At 32.7% G+C, this 16,602-nt stretch overlaps 1 protein-coding gene across 1 annotated transcript; it reads right to left on the reverse strand.

The window, feature by feature from the left end:
* On the reverse strand, positions 1-7,094 carry LOC134847751 (alpha-protein kinase vwkA-like). The gene is made up of 5 exons (XM_063864952.1): positions 6,791-7,094; positions 3,197-3,405; positions 1,164-1,374; positions 570-724; positions 1-415 (listed from the first exon to the last, which is right to left on the reverse strand). The coding sequence occupies exons 2-5, from the start codon at positions 3,383-3,385 to the stop codon at positions 125-127; spliced, it is 846 nt and encodes a 281-aa protein (XP_063721022.1). The 5' UTR covers positions 3,386-3,405; positions 6,791-7,094; the 3' UTR covers positions 1-124.
* Between the last annotated feature and the right edge of the window lie 9,508 nt (positions 7,095-16,602).

A 16,602-nucleotide genomic window follows, 5' to 3' on the forward strand; every position in this document is an offset into this window, starting at 1 on the left:
TAATACAAACTTTGTTGAATATGTTGTCAGATAGCAAAATAAAATCCGTGAAATCAATATAACCACAGCTCATAGTTTTATTTCGAAGTTCAGCTTGTATTATCGCAAGTTTTTATTAGCGCGGTCAAAATTCGGAAATTGCGGGCAGGGTCTTTCGATTTTTGAAATCTCGGTTTGCTGTGCTCTGGACTCTTGTGAGTTCAAAGGTATAACTTGAACTCCTTTTAGGTTGCAAGCCTTTCACGATGTAGCTGTTGTCGATTTCTGGTTTCGCAAAATATTTGCATATCTGCGTACATCTATGCTTCTCGAAGAACTGTGAAATACCAGTTGCTCCCATATCTGTAGGTCCGTAGATTTGATCACGTGAGCAAATCGCCGGGTCAGTCAGAGAGTAGTAGTTTCGGGCTCGAACCTAAAATTTGGTGGTACAAAATCCTCCAAATGATAAACCCACTACCACGTGGATCAGTCGAAATTAAATCATTTTCAAAGGAAAAAAAATCTCAATTTTTCAGATGCATGCATTTTAGTTTGGCTTTAAAATGACTTAAAAATTAATTTCGAACCCCTTGCAAATCGCAAACAATTAGCTCTCGGTCCGATGCGTTATAAGTGTAGTGAGAAAACGCGGCAAGTGCTTCGGACCACTCCAAGACTGCTCCGCTGTTTGAGTTGAACTTTTTGTACTCGCCATCGATGAAAGGCTCTACGGCAACCCACTCCTGTTTTGAACACATTCCAACAGACATACTTGATTTGAAAATTTATTCCTAGAAGTCTATTCAAAGAAGATCAGTTCCTCTTGAGAAATCAGGATTTTGCTCTTGCTCAAACAACTAGTATTTTCTGTGAAAAAACAACTTTTCGAAACTACCTTTGAGATTTTAATTCCACTAAAAATCCAAGTTGTTGCAAATGCAAACTTTAAACTTGATAAAATTTTAAAAAAAACAATCCGAAATGGTTTTTTTAAACCAAATTTCTCAATTTTTCAAATGTAAAAATGATGTTTTCCATCTTTTACCAGGTTTCTGGCGTTAATTGGCACCCACCAGTCGCCCTAGAAGATATCACTCAAAAACAAATTTTGCGAGAGTGCTGGTATAAATTTTTAGGAGATAAAAACTAATCAATTCAAGTATCTGATTTTGGAATTCGTCCCTGTTTTTTCACATATCTTTCGTCTTCGTCTCGAATCCACAAAAACCCTCCGTGGTCTCCAATTTTGTCCATTTTGCATATGAGTGGGGTTATGAACTGAATCGGTCGACTAGTCGGGTGCTCTTTGTTGAAACTTTTTGCCATTCTCTGTGCCTGCTCAGATGCCGCAAGATCTGGAACCCAGTTGTTGTAGTGTCTGGCTACTTTGGCCTAAAAACAGTATTTTAAAATTTTTTCTTTCAAATTTCAACTGAAAATACTGCTAGTATCAAAGCAAAAGTTTTTATAGACCCTCATTTTCCTTAGTTTGTCTGTGGGGTTGTCTAAAAAAAGTCAAAAAATTTCTAGTCTTCACTGCCATAATCGTTTACGCAAAATTTTCGATCTAGCTCATAATTACAGAGACCAATTAGCTGGCCTCATTTCTTTTTGAAAAGATTTTTTAAGCCTGTTATAAATGAATTATTAAATTGTGCTGAAGTGTTGATTAGCATTGATATGAGATTGAAGTTCCGCATTATTTAATTTATCTTAGAAACGTCTAAAACTTTACAGAAAACGGATTACGGTTAAAATTATCTTCCTGTACTTAAGCTTAGGCTGTCATTTTTATAAGAAATACTGAAACTTTCTCAAGAAAAAGCCTTGTTTTGATCCCAAGAATATACTACGCCGATCAACAATTGGGTCAAAATCAATTTAACTTTTTTTTTATGATTTCGAAGAGAAACATTTTTGAACTCGACAAAATTTTATGTTCTGCTAAATTACTTTTTTAATCAGCCAATCCTAATGGATTTGTTATAAATTTAGTCTAAATAATACTGATGCCTTGAACTCAGTTTTTGAAAAGTTTGAGGATTTGATGTATGACAAACAGGCAAAATGAGAGAACTAATTTGCGCAAAGCGCTTCATTGTTCTGTTCTTTTGCGCAAAACATACCATGTTGTAATTGAGTTGCGTTTGCGGAATAATGTTTTTCCGTGCTTTGAAAAAGATAAGGCACTTTGTGTTCCGGTGTATTTTTGGTTGTTCTTTTTCACGCAAAATCAGGTACAACAAAATGTCATCGGAATTAGTTGAGTGATCTTTTATAGCGCTCCAAACGTAGTTAAAAGTTTCTGACATCGTAGCTTCAGTTATAAGAAGAACAGGTTACGTATTTAATTTTTTTTAATGTAGCGTCAGTATTGAGTAAAACAGGTTCAAAAGTTTTGGTTTTAGTCTAAATTCGAGCAAATAAAGCAGGCGATTATCGTTTTAAAACAATTTTGAAATTTAATTTTATTTTTTTGTCTATTTTTTTCTATGAGTTCTGTTTTTTTGTTTTAATTCTGTTATCACACCACGCAGACAAAACAAAACAAATTTGAAAAAAAAAATGTAAACTAATTTCACATGAACCAGCTATCATTGTCTTAAATACTTTTTTTTTGAAAAAATTTGCCAGATACTCAAAAAAGCAATTAAAATATTCAAGATATTGCTTTTAGTCGAGGGTTTATTAATGTGAAGTGTTATTGGATAACTAGCAGTTGGATGGGCAACAAAAATGCCATTCAGTAGACAAATAATTTGTGTTTTTTAGACAATTTCTGCCTAACAAAAACTACTATAGTAGCCTCGGGAGAAATATTGAAAAAAATCACAACCAATTTTTGAAATATAAGAAAAGTACACGCGCTGTTAGAGTAATTTTGAGTTAAAAAAAATCTGGAAATAGCGAGCTATTCACGTTCATTCTTTAGCATACGCATGCTTAAAAATACAATTGATAATAGGCAAGTTTTCTACTTAACCCCTGGGTCTTAAGTTAAGAAATTTTTTCAAAAGTTATCCACCATATGTTTCACATTGATCTTGTTCCAAAATTTGGTATAATATTCTTTTAAGCTGTCACTTCGGCTAAATTTTTCCGCCATAGTTTCCTAATATACAACTTGCACCCGAATTTCGTTGACAAAGTTTTTTTCTTCTTCCTCATCTAACCGGTAATAACTACTGAAATACTAAACTGACTAAGCACCTACTTTGAAAACTTTGGCGACACATTTGCTACCCCCATGTTTTCCATCGCCATTATATGTTCCACGGAAGGCCCAGCGACACGCACCGTGGGAGAAATGTTCCCGCTCGAACAATATCCAGTAAGACCTGTTACAGCAGACACACTTGTTTGAGCTCATAAGAGTCTCATGGCTGCTCGGTGATATGCCCATTCTGAGAAGTGAGAGAAGCTCTAAAATCACAAAAAGATCTAAGATGCCCAAAACTTGTGGAGTTTGTGTTTTTTTTTTTTCACTTTTCTAAGAAGAAAACTCGTGCTCACTTTACATCAGCACGAGTTTTCCGACAATTTGCTCTCTTCGATATTGTTTCTCAGTTTTTGCAAGGGAAAGATTTTTTATGATTAATTTTTAATAGCGCGTGGTAATGTTCAAGGCTCTTGTAAAACAATAATAAACAACTTCATTAAAAAACTTTGGCAGGCTTATTTTTGATTACAAAAATTCTTTATATTCTATTCTATATAGCTCAAAAACGCGCAAAATTCTTTTTTTGGTTGGCCGTTAGTTTTTACTAAGGAAACATTTTTGATTGATAACAGGATCAATTTACTGATGTGAACTCAAAAACAAATGAGGCCATAGTGGCAGATATTAAAAATTTAGACGTGGGGATAGAAAAAATTTAATACTTTCGATGTTGATCAAGAATGATGTATCAAGAAGCTAAACGTACTCGAGTGTATATTTCTAATCACAAATGATCAATAATTTCGAATAAACTGATAAAAACAGACAACTTGATTTAGCCAAACCAGAATAAAACAGTTTCAGTAATAAAACAGAAAAAAAATGTGGCAACTATTGCAACATCATGTTGAATTTTTGTCATCTTGAAGCGCGTTTTGGTCAAAAATCGATGGTGCAAAAATTGCAACATAATGTTGAAATTTGATCAAAATGATGCGCGTTGTTATGTTGTACTTTGGTGACGCGTGAAAAAAATTCAGTTGAATATCTTCATTTTTTAATATATGTTTTCTTCAGATTCTTCTGCTGCATAATTAAATTTTTGTGAGGAAAAATTGCAATTATGGCAACATTATGTTGAAAGTTGACCAAACGGAAGCTGTATTTGAACTCTATTTGATAAATTTGCTGTTGAAAGTGTTACCATGAAGCTGAAGGTATTGCCATTACTTTCTGGTTGAATTATAAAACCAGAATTCGAATCACTTACAATTCATATCAGTCAAAAAAAGTTATTCCCATAAAACTAACAAACCTCAACAGGAATTACTTACCCGCGTTGACCAAAACTTCTTGTCATACAATTTCCATTTATGAAAAATTTCTTCTTACCCTACAATTCCATACAACTCTATACGTACAGAAAGTTTTATGAAATCTCTATGATAAGCAAGTTTCCATATATGAAAATTGTATGATAAGTATTTTTCCAGAAACCAAAAAATTTTATCTTTTTTTCTAAATTCAAATGCTGAAAAATTTTGAGTTGTAATCGACAAGGAACGCAAGTAAAAAAGACTTGGTTTACACAAAGCACTATTGGTTGGACGGTCCTGTATGGAATTGTATAACCATGTATGGAATTGTATGATAAACAATTTTGGTGTATGGAGGTCAACCCGGATAAATTTAATCATAAAAACATGAACAGAGTTGAAATCCTTTAGACGTACAATATCGTGAATGGAAATGAGTCAACAACCACATCCTTGTGTATAACAGAGGTGGGAATCGACATGAAATGTTTCCTGACAGGGACGTTCATGTGAAATTGGTAATCTTTCCTGACAGGGACGTTCATTGGTAATCTTTTAATCAATTAATCTTTTTCGAAGCAATTTTATTCCTACTCATGACTTAAGTGTTTTGGGTTTTATGTGATTTGTTTTTCATGTTGGGAGAAAAAATTCAGCCACTATTGCAGTGATAGAATCTACAACGAGTTATAAAAAAAAGAAGCCTTAAAATGCACGCGCTCTGATACTATTCAATCGACAAAATTTATTTAGCATAATGGAGTTCAATCATTTTGATGGAATAATAACAGCAATTTCACTCGAAAGAAAACGAGCAAACAAAATTAGGCAGAAAGAGTCAAGAAGGCAACGCCCAAATTTATGTCATGTTAATTTTTAGTGTCTGTAGTACGCTTGATAAATGGCCTGTAAATATTTTAACCAAAACTTTCGGGCTTCAAATTTTAAACAGGAAAAACTTCAGAATTTCTTTTACCCTAAGGTCAAAAAACAAAAAATTATTTTTTTCTATTAACACATCAGTTATTCCGCTTGTTAATCAAGCTCGAAAAAATCTCCAAACTAACTTAAATATCGTTAAATAGTCAGATTTTGTATGGATATACGCTTTTAGGTTTTTGTAGCCCATACTGCTTGCGGAGAAAAGATTTTCCTTAAAACAAGGAACAAAATAACACTGATTCGAAGAGTTTAGTGGTTCTGTTAAAAAACACTGAAACTTTTTTACGCTCTTTCTGGAGGGCAAAAATCAGTTTTAGTTCTTGCTATTTCAAAAAATGTTAATCTATTTGCACTATTGTCTTTCTAAACGTTTTTTATTGTCATTGTTATTTTGCGCGTCTACTGGAGTGCAAACATTTTCAATTCTATTGTTTTAATGCGTTTTTATTCTGACTTTCGAAGAAAACGGAATGTTTATACTTGTGCCGGTTTTTTATTGTGTGAATTTTGAGAAGCAATTCTGATCAAAGCTTTTTATAGATTCTGAAAGATATTGTTATCTAGCTCTCAAACAGAAAAATTACAATCTCACCGATGATCATTGTGTTATGAAAATTGCTAACCGGCCAATTTGGGATCATCAACGTGCAATAAACTGCGTTCGTAAAACATGTGGAAGCGGTGGATTAATGCAATCCAAATTGAATTGGGGCAAACCTTTTGGTCTCATTACCGAGACAGACGCTAAATACACCCTTTTGTAGATCACATAGGTTTTGGGGGAAAAATTGGAGAAAAAAAAGAAAAAAACGTTTATGCAAACTCTTTGTTTTCGGGCTGAGAAATTTTTCATCACACTTGTAAGCAGCCATTTATTTTCCCATCACTTTCCCATATATCCGCCAAACTAAATTTAAGACAAAACTGCTCGACGCCCCGAGTGTTCCGACTGCATTTTGAAGTCTAGGAAATTTTCGCTTTAAATGACGGGTGAAATTTTCAAAAAAAAAAGTTTTTTGAGATTTTTTCATCCCCCATGCTCGCATATTGCAAAGCACTGAATAGACACTATGCCTCAATTCATTTTGGAATGATTTTTAAGACTGATTAAATCTCTACTTTTATATAGCGCGCGATAACTGTCCCAGGTTGACCAAACTTGCAATCTTTAAGCCCTTAAAACATTCACTACTAAAACATCAAAGTATCTTTCGAGAAGATGCCGACCGCATTGTAGCCTAGTGTAAGTTTACTTGCTTTGCAATCCAAAGATTTCCGGACCGGTACTCTCACAACTTTGTAAAATTGGTCGGAATAAAAAAACCACCCCAGGCATATATATTCCTCACTTTCTTCGAAAGTCGGACAAACACTATTCAAAATGACTCACCTCACAATTTAAGAAAACTAACCAAAATGGCTAGCCTTAATTCCTTTTGTATATGTCACTGAGTCACTGATATATCAATTTGATAGTTTGTTGTATAAAAATTTGATTTGTCTCTTAATAAAGAGCCTTCCTTGCTCGTATCAACTTGAGGTAGATGTTTTTGCCAAAAAGGCAACTATTGCTTCATAATGCTGAGATTTCAAATAACCAGTCTTTCGTTCTAGTTCTGATTACATTCAGGTTAGTTTCTGTAGGTTGATATATTTATCTGTTGGACAAATACATGATATAGCTGAATTAGAAATTCAAGGTTTGGTATTGCTCTATAATTAAAGAAGTAACCTAATGGATCACATGGTTCATGACTATAATATCATCAGCTCATAAATCAGTCGCCTATGCATAACTCCGAACACGCTTTGCATGCCTGTGGCGATGATGGCTTGCTGAAGCCCAGTTGAACCTAAGTGTATACCTAAAATGAGAACCCAGTACTACAATTTTTCTCTTTCACGCTTGGCGATAGCAACAAAAAAAACATTTCTCAATACTTTAAGTATTTTTAAATGGCGCAGAAATTTTGCCCTACATAAAGACGTACCTTGATAGTTGAAATATTTTACCTTCAAATTGATGTTTCATTATTCTGCGAAAACCACATTTTTCTATGAACCGAATTTAATTTGGTAATTTCCTATAAAATGCTCTCCAACTATAAATTGAGTCAACAACCAAACTGTCAAGTATTACACTGGTGGTAATTGATATGAAAAAGCGGTAATTAATATGAAAAAATTCGTATTTATATGTTCAAGTTTGCTCAAGAATAGTTGAATTGGTAGTATTTGAAAAATGTTATAGTTTTTGAAACAATTTTTTTTCTACGTATGGTATCTAGTATGTCTTAATAGTTTTGATTACATTTTTCTCCGAAAACGAGAATTTTGTACAAAGAAAAAATTATTTGACAATTTCCTTTTAAATGATTTTAAACTATAAATTGAGTTTGCAGCCAGAGTCGTGTAGGCCCAGAGGACCTCTTTTTGAAGGATAAACAAGACTGCTCCTATCAAGGCGAAGTCCTGAAGGTTCTGACTGCCCTTAAGTAAAAACATGAAAATAGTGCTCGAGCAGGAATGACATGAAAAAAGTTAAATGTAAAAAAATAAAAAGAAATGAATTTTTTAAATTTTGTGAAAACCACCCCCACTCACCATAAAAAGTACAAAGTGATAAATTTCGCTCCGTAAAACAAAATAACTATGGCATATAAGCTTTCTTCAACCAATTTGGAACGATTTTCAGGACGGATTAAATCTCGTCTTACGCGTTAATAGCGCGAAAAATCTCGCGCGTTAATTGTCCTAAATTAGTCAAAATTGCCAGCTTTAAGCCCCCGTAACTTTACGAAAAATAATCACAGGTGAAATATTTTCTTTAATTTAAGCTCAAGAGAACAATACCATTTGAATGATATAAACATTCCGTCTAAAAAGGCTAGTTAAAGAATCGAAGTTTGCCTGAAGAAAAAAACTACCCCGAGTACATATGTTCCGTTACTTTCGCTCTGAAATTATCCAACCTCAACCCAAAAAATTGCGGCTCAGAAAATTGCTCTATTTGAAATGAATTTTACACGCCAGCTGTTCCTAGCGTTTTTGCCTAGCACTTAGAAGCGACGATGACTCAATCCGGCTCTGAAATTTTTACAAACTGATTTTCAGAGGCAAGTTTTCTAGCATTCAATTGCGTCTGGAGCTTTTTCCAATTTGAAGCTCATTGCGTTGGGTGTTGAATTTTTTTCTCAAAGATAACCACATTTTTGTTTCCGCTTTTCAAGGAAAGTGACTGAATATTTGGCCTCGGGTTGGTTTTTTTCCATGACAAAAGTTGAATTTTAAATGAATCCTTTTTGACGGTTTTTTCTACTATTGATGTCTTCAGATTAATTTTGAAAAACGGCAATTTAATCCGGCTCAAAAATTCGATCAAACTGAATAGATTTATCTAGTTTTTGTTCCGATTGTCGAAAGTATCAATTTTTGTTCCGACTTTCAACTTCTAAGTAGCCATTTTTGACATAATTTTTAGCATTGAAATTATATTGTTGTCTTGAGCTTAAATTTGAAAAAAAAATTATTTCACTTGTGATCAATTTTCGTTAAGTTATGGGGGTTTAAATATTGGCATTTTGGCCAGTTTGGGACAATTAAACCGCGATTTTTTTTTGCGCTTTTAACGCGTAAGCGAGATTTAATCCATCTTAGAAATAGTTTCATTTTGGTTGAAGGAAGCTTATTTGCCATAATTGTTTTGTTAATAGGAGCGAAATCTATCACTTTGTATTCTATATGGCTTGTGAGGGGATGATTTTTAAGAATTTTTAATTTTTTTTTTGAAATTTTTTTTATTACACTTTTTTTCATGTTTCTACTGCTCCTTAGACCTTAGAAGGCAGTCGAAGGTTCGAGGGCTTCACTCTGATTCGAGCAGTCTAGCTGTGTTTGGTTTTTTCTTCTGACAAGTTTCGACTTTTTAATTAGCCTCTTTTGAGCTGAAAAATTTTGATGCCGTGAATTGGAATTCACAAAGATATTTTACCGGTTTTGAATCTTCTCTCAACACGTGAGCGGCGATTCAAGCCGGCTCAAAAACTGTTCCAATTTGATGTGAGACAAGCTATTTAAAATTGATAAAACAATTCTCGACGCGAAAGATTTTCGTTACACTTTACAACTAATATTTGGCGGAATTAATTCAAAAATTTTTTAAAAATGCCATTTTTTTTTTTCAGTCATTCTCTTCTACCAACATATCCTAGCCAAAATTGCACAATCTGTTGATTTTGCTTTGAAAACCGAAATGAAAAGATGAGATATTTCTTCAATTAGTCAACTAGTTTGTTTCCAGTCACTCATGACTGCCAATTTGATCTAGATGGAAATGCTTGGTTGACAATTCCGTTTTTAATTACTTTCTTTCAAAAAACAATTGAAGACAACTGCGTCCTCCCAGGATTGGGAAAACTTTTTTTGTGTGAACGAATTTTCACTGTAAATCTATATAAGATATTTGATTTATCTCTATCATCTTTAGGTGATCACTGTTTGTTTAACTGTCGCCAGGTTTTACTTACCCGCGTTAGTTTTTTTCATTTGTATTGGTACTTTTTGTTCCGACTTTCGGAACAAAATTAACGGATTATTTGTGCTCGGGGTGGGTTTTTTTCAGGCAAAATTCGACTTTGACGGTATTTTTATATCATTCAAAAAGTATTGTTGTCCTCAGCTTAATTTCGAAAAGATATTTTACCTGTGATCATTTTTGTTTAAGTTATAGGGGTTTAAAGATTGCTATTTTGGCCAATTTGGAACAATTAACGCGCCATCTATTTCGCGCAATTAACGCGTAAGCGGAGATTTAATTCGTTTTAGAAATCGTTCCAAACTGGTTGAAGGAAGCTTATTTGCCATAACTGGTTCGTTGCTAGGAGCGATATCTATCACGTTGTACTTTATATGGCATGTGGGGGATGGTTTTCACAAAAAATCTCAATTTAAAAAAAATTCACTTAATTTCATTTTATTTAATTTTTTCATGTTATTGCTGCTCCATAGACCTTAAAAGGCAGTCGAAGGTTCCAGGGTTTTGCCCTGATACGAGCAGTCTTGTTTAGTTTTAAAGATCGCCTGCCTGCTATAAATCATAGTGGACTTTCTATTAATTACACATACTTTTCAGTAGCTCTTGGTTTTTCCCAGCTGATTTCTAATTAAATTCTAATCTGGGCCTCAGGTTTGATGCTGCTTTTCAAGCCTAGTTAAGATTTTGGATTGAAGTATTCACTTTAGGGTAACCATACGTCGAACAGAAATCAAGCATTCTTTTGCCATTTGATTTTACTTTTCCGACTTTCGTAACAAAAGTTACGGAATATTTATGCTCGGGGTGGGTTTTTTCTTCAGACAAACTTCGACTTTTTAGCAAGCCTCTTTTGAGGGAATCTTTTTTTTCATATCATTTGAAAGTTAAAGTTCTCCTGAGCTTAAATTTTGAAAAAAATATATTTCACCTGTGATCTGTTTTTGTTAAGTTATAGGGGTTTAATTCAGGCATTTTGGCCAATTTGGGACAATTAACGCGCGATATATTTCGCGTTATTAACGCTTAAGCGGAGATTTAATCTGTCTTAAAAATCATTCCAAATTGATCCAATGAAGCTCTTATGCTATAATTGATTCGTTAATAGAAGCGAAAATTGTCGCTTTGTACTTAAAATGGCGGGTCGGGTATGTTTTTACAAAAATCTCAAAAAAAAAGTTTATTTTATTAAATTTTTCATGTTATTATTGCTCCGTAGACCTTACAAGGCAGTCAGTGACCAATCTTGTTATATGTTATATTTGAGCCCATCTAATCAAGCTCTAACTATTAGGCTGAATTCAATCAACTGCTCCGTGGTGATCTAGCTTTTTTTAAAATCAGATTTGAGTAAAAAGGGGGAATCCTAATTTACCATTATCATCATTAGGATTATTGGGACTATAACATACGATTATCTTGAAAGTCTCACTGTTTTCCGAAATTTCCGTTGAGCTAATTTTACTCAACCTTTCATCTTTGTTCGGAACATATGCTTTGAATACCTTTCATGCATTTTTTTGTTTATGTTAGATTTCAAATGTGAAACTAATTTTAAACATTTTTCTGCCAATCAAGTGTGTCTCATGACCAGTCGTTCAGGCGCAGTTGATAATGTGAAATCAGTTAATTGCTCTTTGCTGATTCTATTAATAAAATCACCCAGACTGTGTTTGAGGTCCAGTCTTTGGCCTGGTGGGATGTCTTTTTATTTTTTATCTTAAACAGAATAAAAGCTATCAAAATAAAATTTCCTTTGAAAACCAGAACAGCAAAAATCTTTGTATCAAGAGGATGCCCTGAGTCTATCTGTAGAAAGCCCTTCCTTCTCAAGGAAAGTCATCAGGGGAAAAACACTTAAAGATACAAAACACTTTTGTATTTTATCGAGAAGCTTTGTGAATAAATTGACGAGAAATCAAGATCCGAACAAATTTCGAGATGCAATGTAAAATGTTGCTTATCTGATATAAAAAATTGTAAAAATTTGGACAAAACACACGCATATGAAAAACACGCAATTTTTTCTTTTAGTTTGTTTTGGTTGATTGATCTGAAAAAAAAATTGCACTATTATTTCAAATATTGCTCTAATAATTCAAATATTGCACATGTTTTTCAAGTAAGGCAAGGAAACATGCTTAACTTATGTGTTTTATACAATGATAAACTCTTGATGTGGAAAAGCATACAATGGTTCAACCACACTGATTGAGATGACAATAGTTCAACAGAAGTTTCTTTTCAATACTTTTTGTTCCGACCATCGAAAATGGGGAGGAACTTTGAATTGGGGTGTATTTTAGTTATTTTTTCTTTTTGCTTTCCACGCAAAATCTGGCAGAACAAATAATCATCGGACTTGAGTGATATATCATAATAAAGCCTTTTCAGTCTTGATTGGAACGACATTAAAATATTCTCAAATCTTTTTTTTTCTAATTTCGAGAAGAACCGGTTTGAATTTTTTGATTATTTGTTTTAGTTCGAGCAAAACAATAAGCTTGCAGTAGCTTAGTGAAAGGCTTAGAAACTTTCAATAGCTGAATTTAAGCCGTAACAATTTAATTTCTCTCAAAGATAGTTTTTTTTCAGTATTTTAGCGCTTTTTTGGAGACAAAAACTTCCAAAATTCAAAAACTGCAAAAAGTTTAGATAATTTGAAAATTTTTTGTTGAATTTCTGTTTTGCTAGTCATTTTTTTAAACAAAATTTTGTTTTCTAATTTGAGTATTAACAAAAAATTGCCAAAGTTCTAGTTTTTCGTTAGTTAAGTTTATTTTATCACCCTGTCGAAAATTACACAGCTCTAGTTTTTCATTAAGGTTACTTTTTGAACCCGCCGAAAAAACTTTTAATGCGATGGTTGGAACATTCTGTGCAAGTTGCACCGTAACTGGCTATGCTTGTTGATTTTTTGTGCTTAGTCAAGGTGGGTGTTGAATAAAATCAAGAAGAAAAAATCATTGAAAATAAATTGCTGCAATTGTTTTGTTGCAATATATTGCAACAACAATAACTTCTTAAACGCTTCTGCTCACATAGCAAAAAAAATAGAAAAAAAACCTTTGAAGGCTAGTCTCTCATCGTGTAATGTAAAAAGGTTGTGTCTTTTAGCATAAAAAACGAAAACGTACATAAAAATTTTGTGAAAGTTTCGATATTACGATCAATAGGTCTTCAATATGATGATACACTTGCCTTTCTACAAGATTTTTTTGATGTAGTCCAAATCAAACTAAAAAATTAACTAATCAAAAAATCTTTCAGGTCACTTTCAGAGACGCCATTCGAGCATCAACGTTATATACGTAATTGATTCGTATACTGGAGAACAAAAGTAACGGAAGCAGAGAAACTAAAACCAAAAAATGAGGGACAATTTTTGAAACGGCAAGATTAACTGGTTACTTCTATATTAGTTTTTGCCAGTAGAAAGTGATATACCAAATTTTTATCTGAGAAAATTACATAACTTTTGAGAATTACAAAAAACTAAATACGCTCGTTTTTCAAGAACTTTAATGAAAAATTTACAGCAGTTTTTGTCCAATTTTTAAGCCCAACTGATTGGTTCATAGAATACCCTTCAAAAACAAAACCCTTCAAAACAGCATCCAGTTTTCTCAAAAATTTAAACTCATTGGCAAGAAAAAAAAAGCTGTTAAAAGTGCAAATTGAGCTACAGTAGCCATCAATAGCTGTCTTTCAAAAAGATTACTACTATATTTGTAAAAGTTAACAAGATTGCTCGTGTCAGGGCGAAGCGCTGACTGTTTCGACTGCCTTTTAAGGTTTATGGAGCATTAATAACATCAAAAAATTGAAAGTAATAAAACAAAATGAAAAATCTTTTTTTCTAAAATATGATTTTTTTAAATAAAAACTATCACCCCACACGCCATATAAAGTACAAAAATAAAGATTTCGCTCCTTGTAACAAATCAATTATGGCAAATAAGCTTCTTTCAACCAATTTGGAACGACTTCTAAGTCGGATTAAATCTCCGTTTACGCGATAATAGCGCGAAATAGATCGCACTATAATTGTTCCAAATTGGCCAAATTAGCGATCTTTAAACCCCTATAACTTTACAAAACATGATAACAGGTGAAATATCTTTTGAAGTTTAAACTCAAGATAACAATATTTTTGAATTATATAAAAAAAATTCGTCAAAAATGACTAGTTAAAAAGTCGAAATTTGTCTGAAGAAAAAAAAACCCACCCGAGCACAAATATTCCGTTACTTTAGTATCGAAAGTCGGAACAAAAAAGTTTAGGAGAGAAAAAGTGCCAAGTTAAGCTCCAAGAATGTAAGTGAACAAATAACAACAAACTCATAGACAAGTTCCTGTCTTCATTCTTAGTTCTCGGAGTGCTTTTTCTATAAAAATCAAAAATTTTACGACTAGCGCTATATGTTTGAAGCTCGTATGATTGACATCCTCAGATAGTTTGATGCACTTTGTTGAAAAGAGTAAGAGTTCTTCGATGATTCAATTATAATACGTCAAGCGATTTTACGTGAATTATGACGATAAAATGTAAAGTACAAGAATACACTTGTTAAATATAAGTAAAAACGAAAGCTTGTAAAATTATTTGTATGCCATAAATTTGCGATTCGCAGGCTAAATTTTAGATATCCATCATAATGAAGAGAACGTTTTATGAATAATTGCTGGTGCTTATTTCTTTAAAGTTTTTGTTCTGCTCGATTCTGTTAAAGGTTTTGCTGATTTTGTCAAATTGCCTTTTGTCACCACAGTTTTTGATTTTCCTTCTAAGTTTCGCGTCTTCTTCGAGTCTGAAGTTTGTTGTTCTTCTGCAACTTGACTTTTAAGCGCTTCAATGTCAATACTTGAACTTTCTTCATAACTATTTTTTGACTCACAGTCAACGATGTTAATTTCAACTTCTTTCATACTTTTCATCGCTTTCTCTTCAAAAACTTTTTCCCCGTCCCTTTTTTTCCGTTTTTTCATTCTATCCTGTTCGCGAGCTACCATAGTGTAAATGTCAACTTTTTGTTTGTTGTTGTAATAAACTATTAGTCCAAGAACTGTACAAGCTACGGCTAAAACTGTGATGGGAATCAAAAGGGATGCAACATGATAGTTGTAGGCCATTTTGGTCGTACTTTTGACGATCAAAAATTTCAACTGATAAATGTTTGCTCACATGTGGAAAACAAAACATGATGTTTATCCAATTTGATCACAAATTTTAATAGTTTTTAAGCCTGGTTGGCATTAACTCGATTGATCACAGACTAGTCAAAATAGCCACCCATCATTACAGTTTTTTAATTTCTGCTATGTAATTGACGTTTCATGGTAACTATACTCAATGAAAGCGAAGCCGTCTCCATTAACTGCCAGGCTCTGAGAAATTAATACAACATTATTTTCTTAGTAGCGAAAAAATGTTAAATAAATTTTGAATTGTCTAATAAAATCCTTTTTCACTATAATACATATATGTACAAACAGTAGAAGTAAAAGCCAAACAGCCCGCAGTGAGGTTCTATGGATAAAAATCAATTATAATCAATTTTTGTTGTAAAATTTTGGCATTATAATCGGTTATAACTATCCTTTGGGACCAAAATATTGATTATAATACATGATAATCAATTATAAAGGACTACAAGACTGCTCGTATCAGGGCGAAGCCCTGAATGTTTCGACTGCCATTTAAAGTTTATGGAGCAGTAATAACATTAAAAAATTAAATGAAACAAAACTAAATAGAATTTTTTTTTAATTTGAAATTTTTTAAGAAAAATTATCCCCTCACACCCCATATAAAGTACAAAAGGATAAATTTCGCTCCTTGTAACAAATGAATTATGGCAAAAAAATTTCTTTTAACCAATTTGGAACGATTTCTAAGACGGATTAACTGGCAATATTTAAACCCCCGTAACTTTACAAAAAATGGTCACAGGTAAAATATCTTTTCAAATTTGAGCTCAGGACAACAACACCTTTCGAATGATAAAAAAAATTCCGTCAAAATTGGCTAGTTAAAAATTCGAAATTTGTCTGAAGAAAAAAAAACCCATCCCGAGCACAAATATTCCGTCACTTTTGTATCGAAAGTCGGAACAATAATAATGGATTATAATCACTAAAAAAAAACTTTACCAATTTTTATGCTTAACTTGCAGCTTTCTCTGCATCACTCACAGCCTATTCGATTTCTAAAACTACTCATTTTTAGTTAAAATTTGCCATTTTTTAGAATGATTTGGTTTCAAGGTTTTGGAAAATCCAGGCTCTAACCCATAAAAATGTATTGTAATCCATTATAATCCATCTATTATAATCGATTATAATGAATTAGTTTGCTTGCTCCATTAATTGTATTATAATCGCTTAATAATATTCTATAACCGATTATTTTAGAATTTTATGGAGACTATTATTATCCATGAAACCTCATTGCGGGAGCTTTCTAGAACCAATAGTTTCAAGCAAAACAGTCATTATAAAAAAAATTATTTTGAGTTTTATTGAAAAATATTTTTTTTCTTTTTGACTACATTATCAGGCTTTTTTTCTGGGATGCAATTTCAGGAACCAGATAAAATATTCGACCGGTAAATTTTAAGTCATTGGATTTTTTTAGATTGTTTTTAGAATTATTCAATTTTATTGAATCT

This window comes from Symsagittifera roscoffensis, chromosome 6, assembly GCF_963678635.1.
Source record: "Symsagittifera roscoffensis chromosome 6, txSymRosc1.1, whole genome shotgun sequence".
Lineage (NCBI taxonomy): Eukaryota > Metazoa > Xenacoelomorpha > Acoela > Convolutidae > Symsagittifera > Symsagittifera roscoffensis.

Excerpts from the sequence above, each read along its gene's own strand:
- LOC134847751 (XM_063864952.1), bottom strand. The coding sequence starts at position 3,385 with ATGGGCATATCACCGAGCAGCCATGAGACTCTTATGAGCTCAAACAAG. Across the intron at positions 1,375-3,196 it reads GTGTCGCCAAAGTTTTCAAA|GCCAAAGTAGCCAGACACTA; the intron begins GTAGGTGCTTAG and ends TACTGTTTTTAG. Across the intron at positions 725-1,163 it reads AAGATATGTGAAAAAACAGG|AGTGGGTTGCCGTAGAGCCT; the intron begins GACGAATTCCAA and ends GTTCAAAACAGG.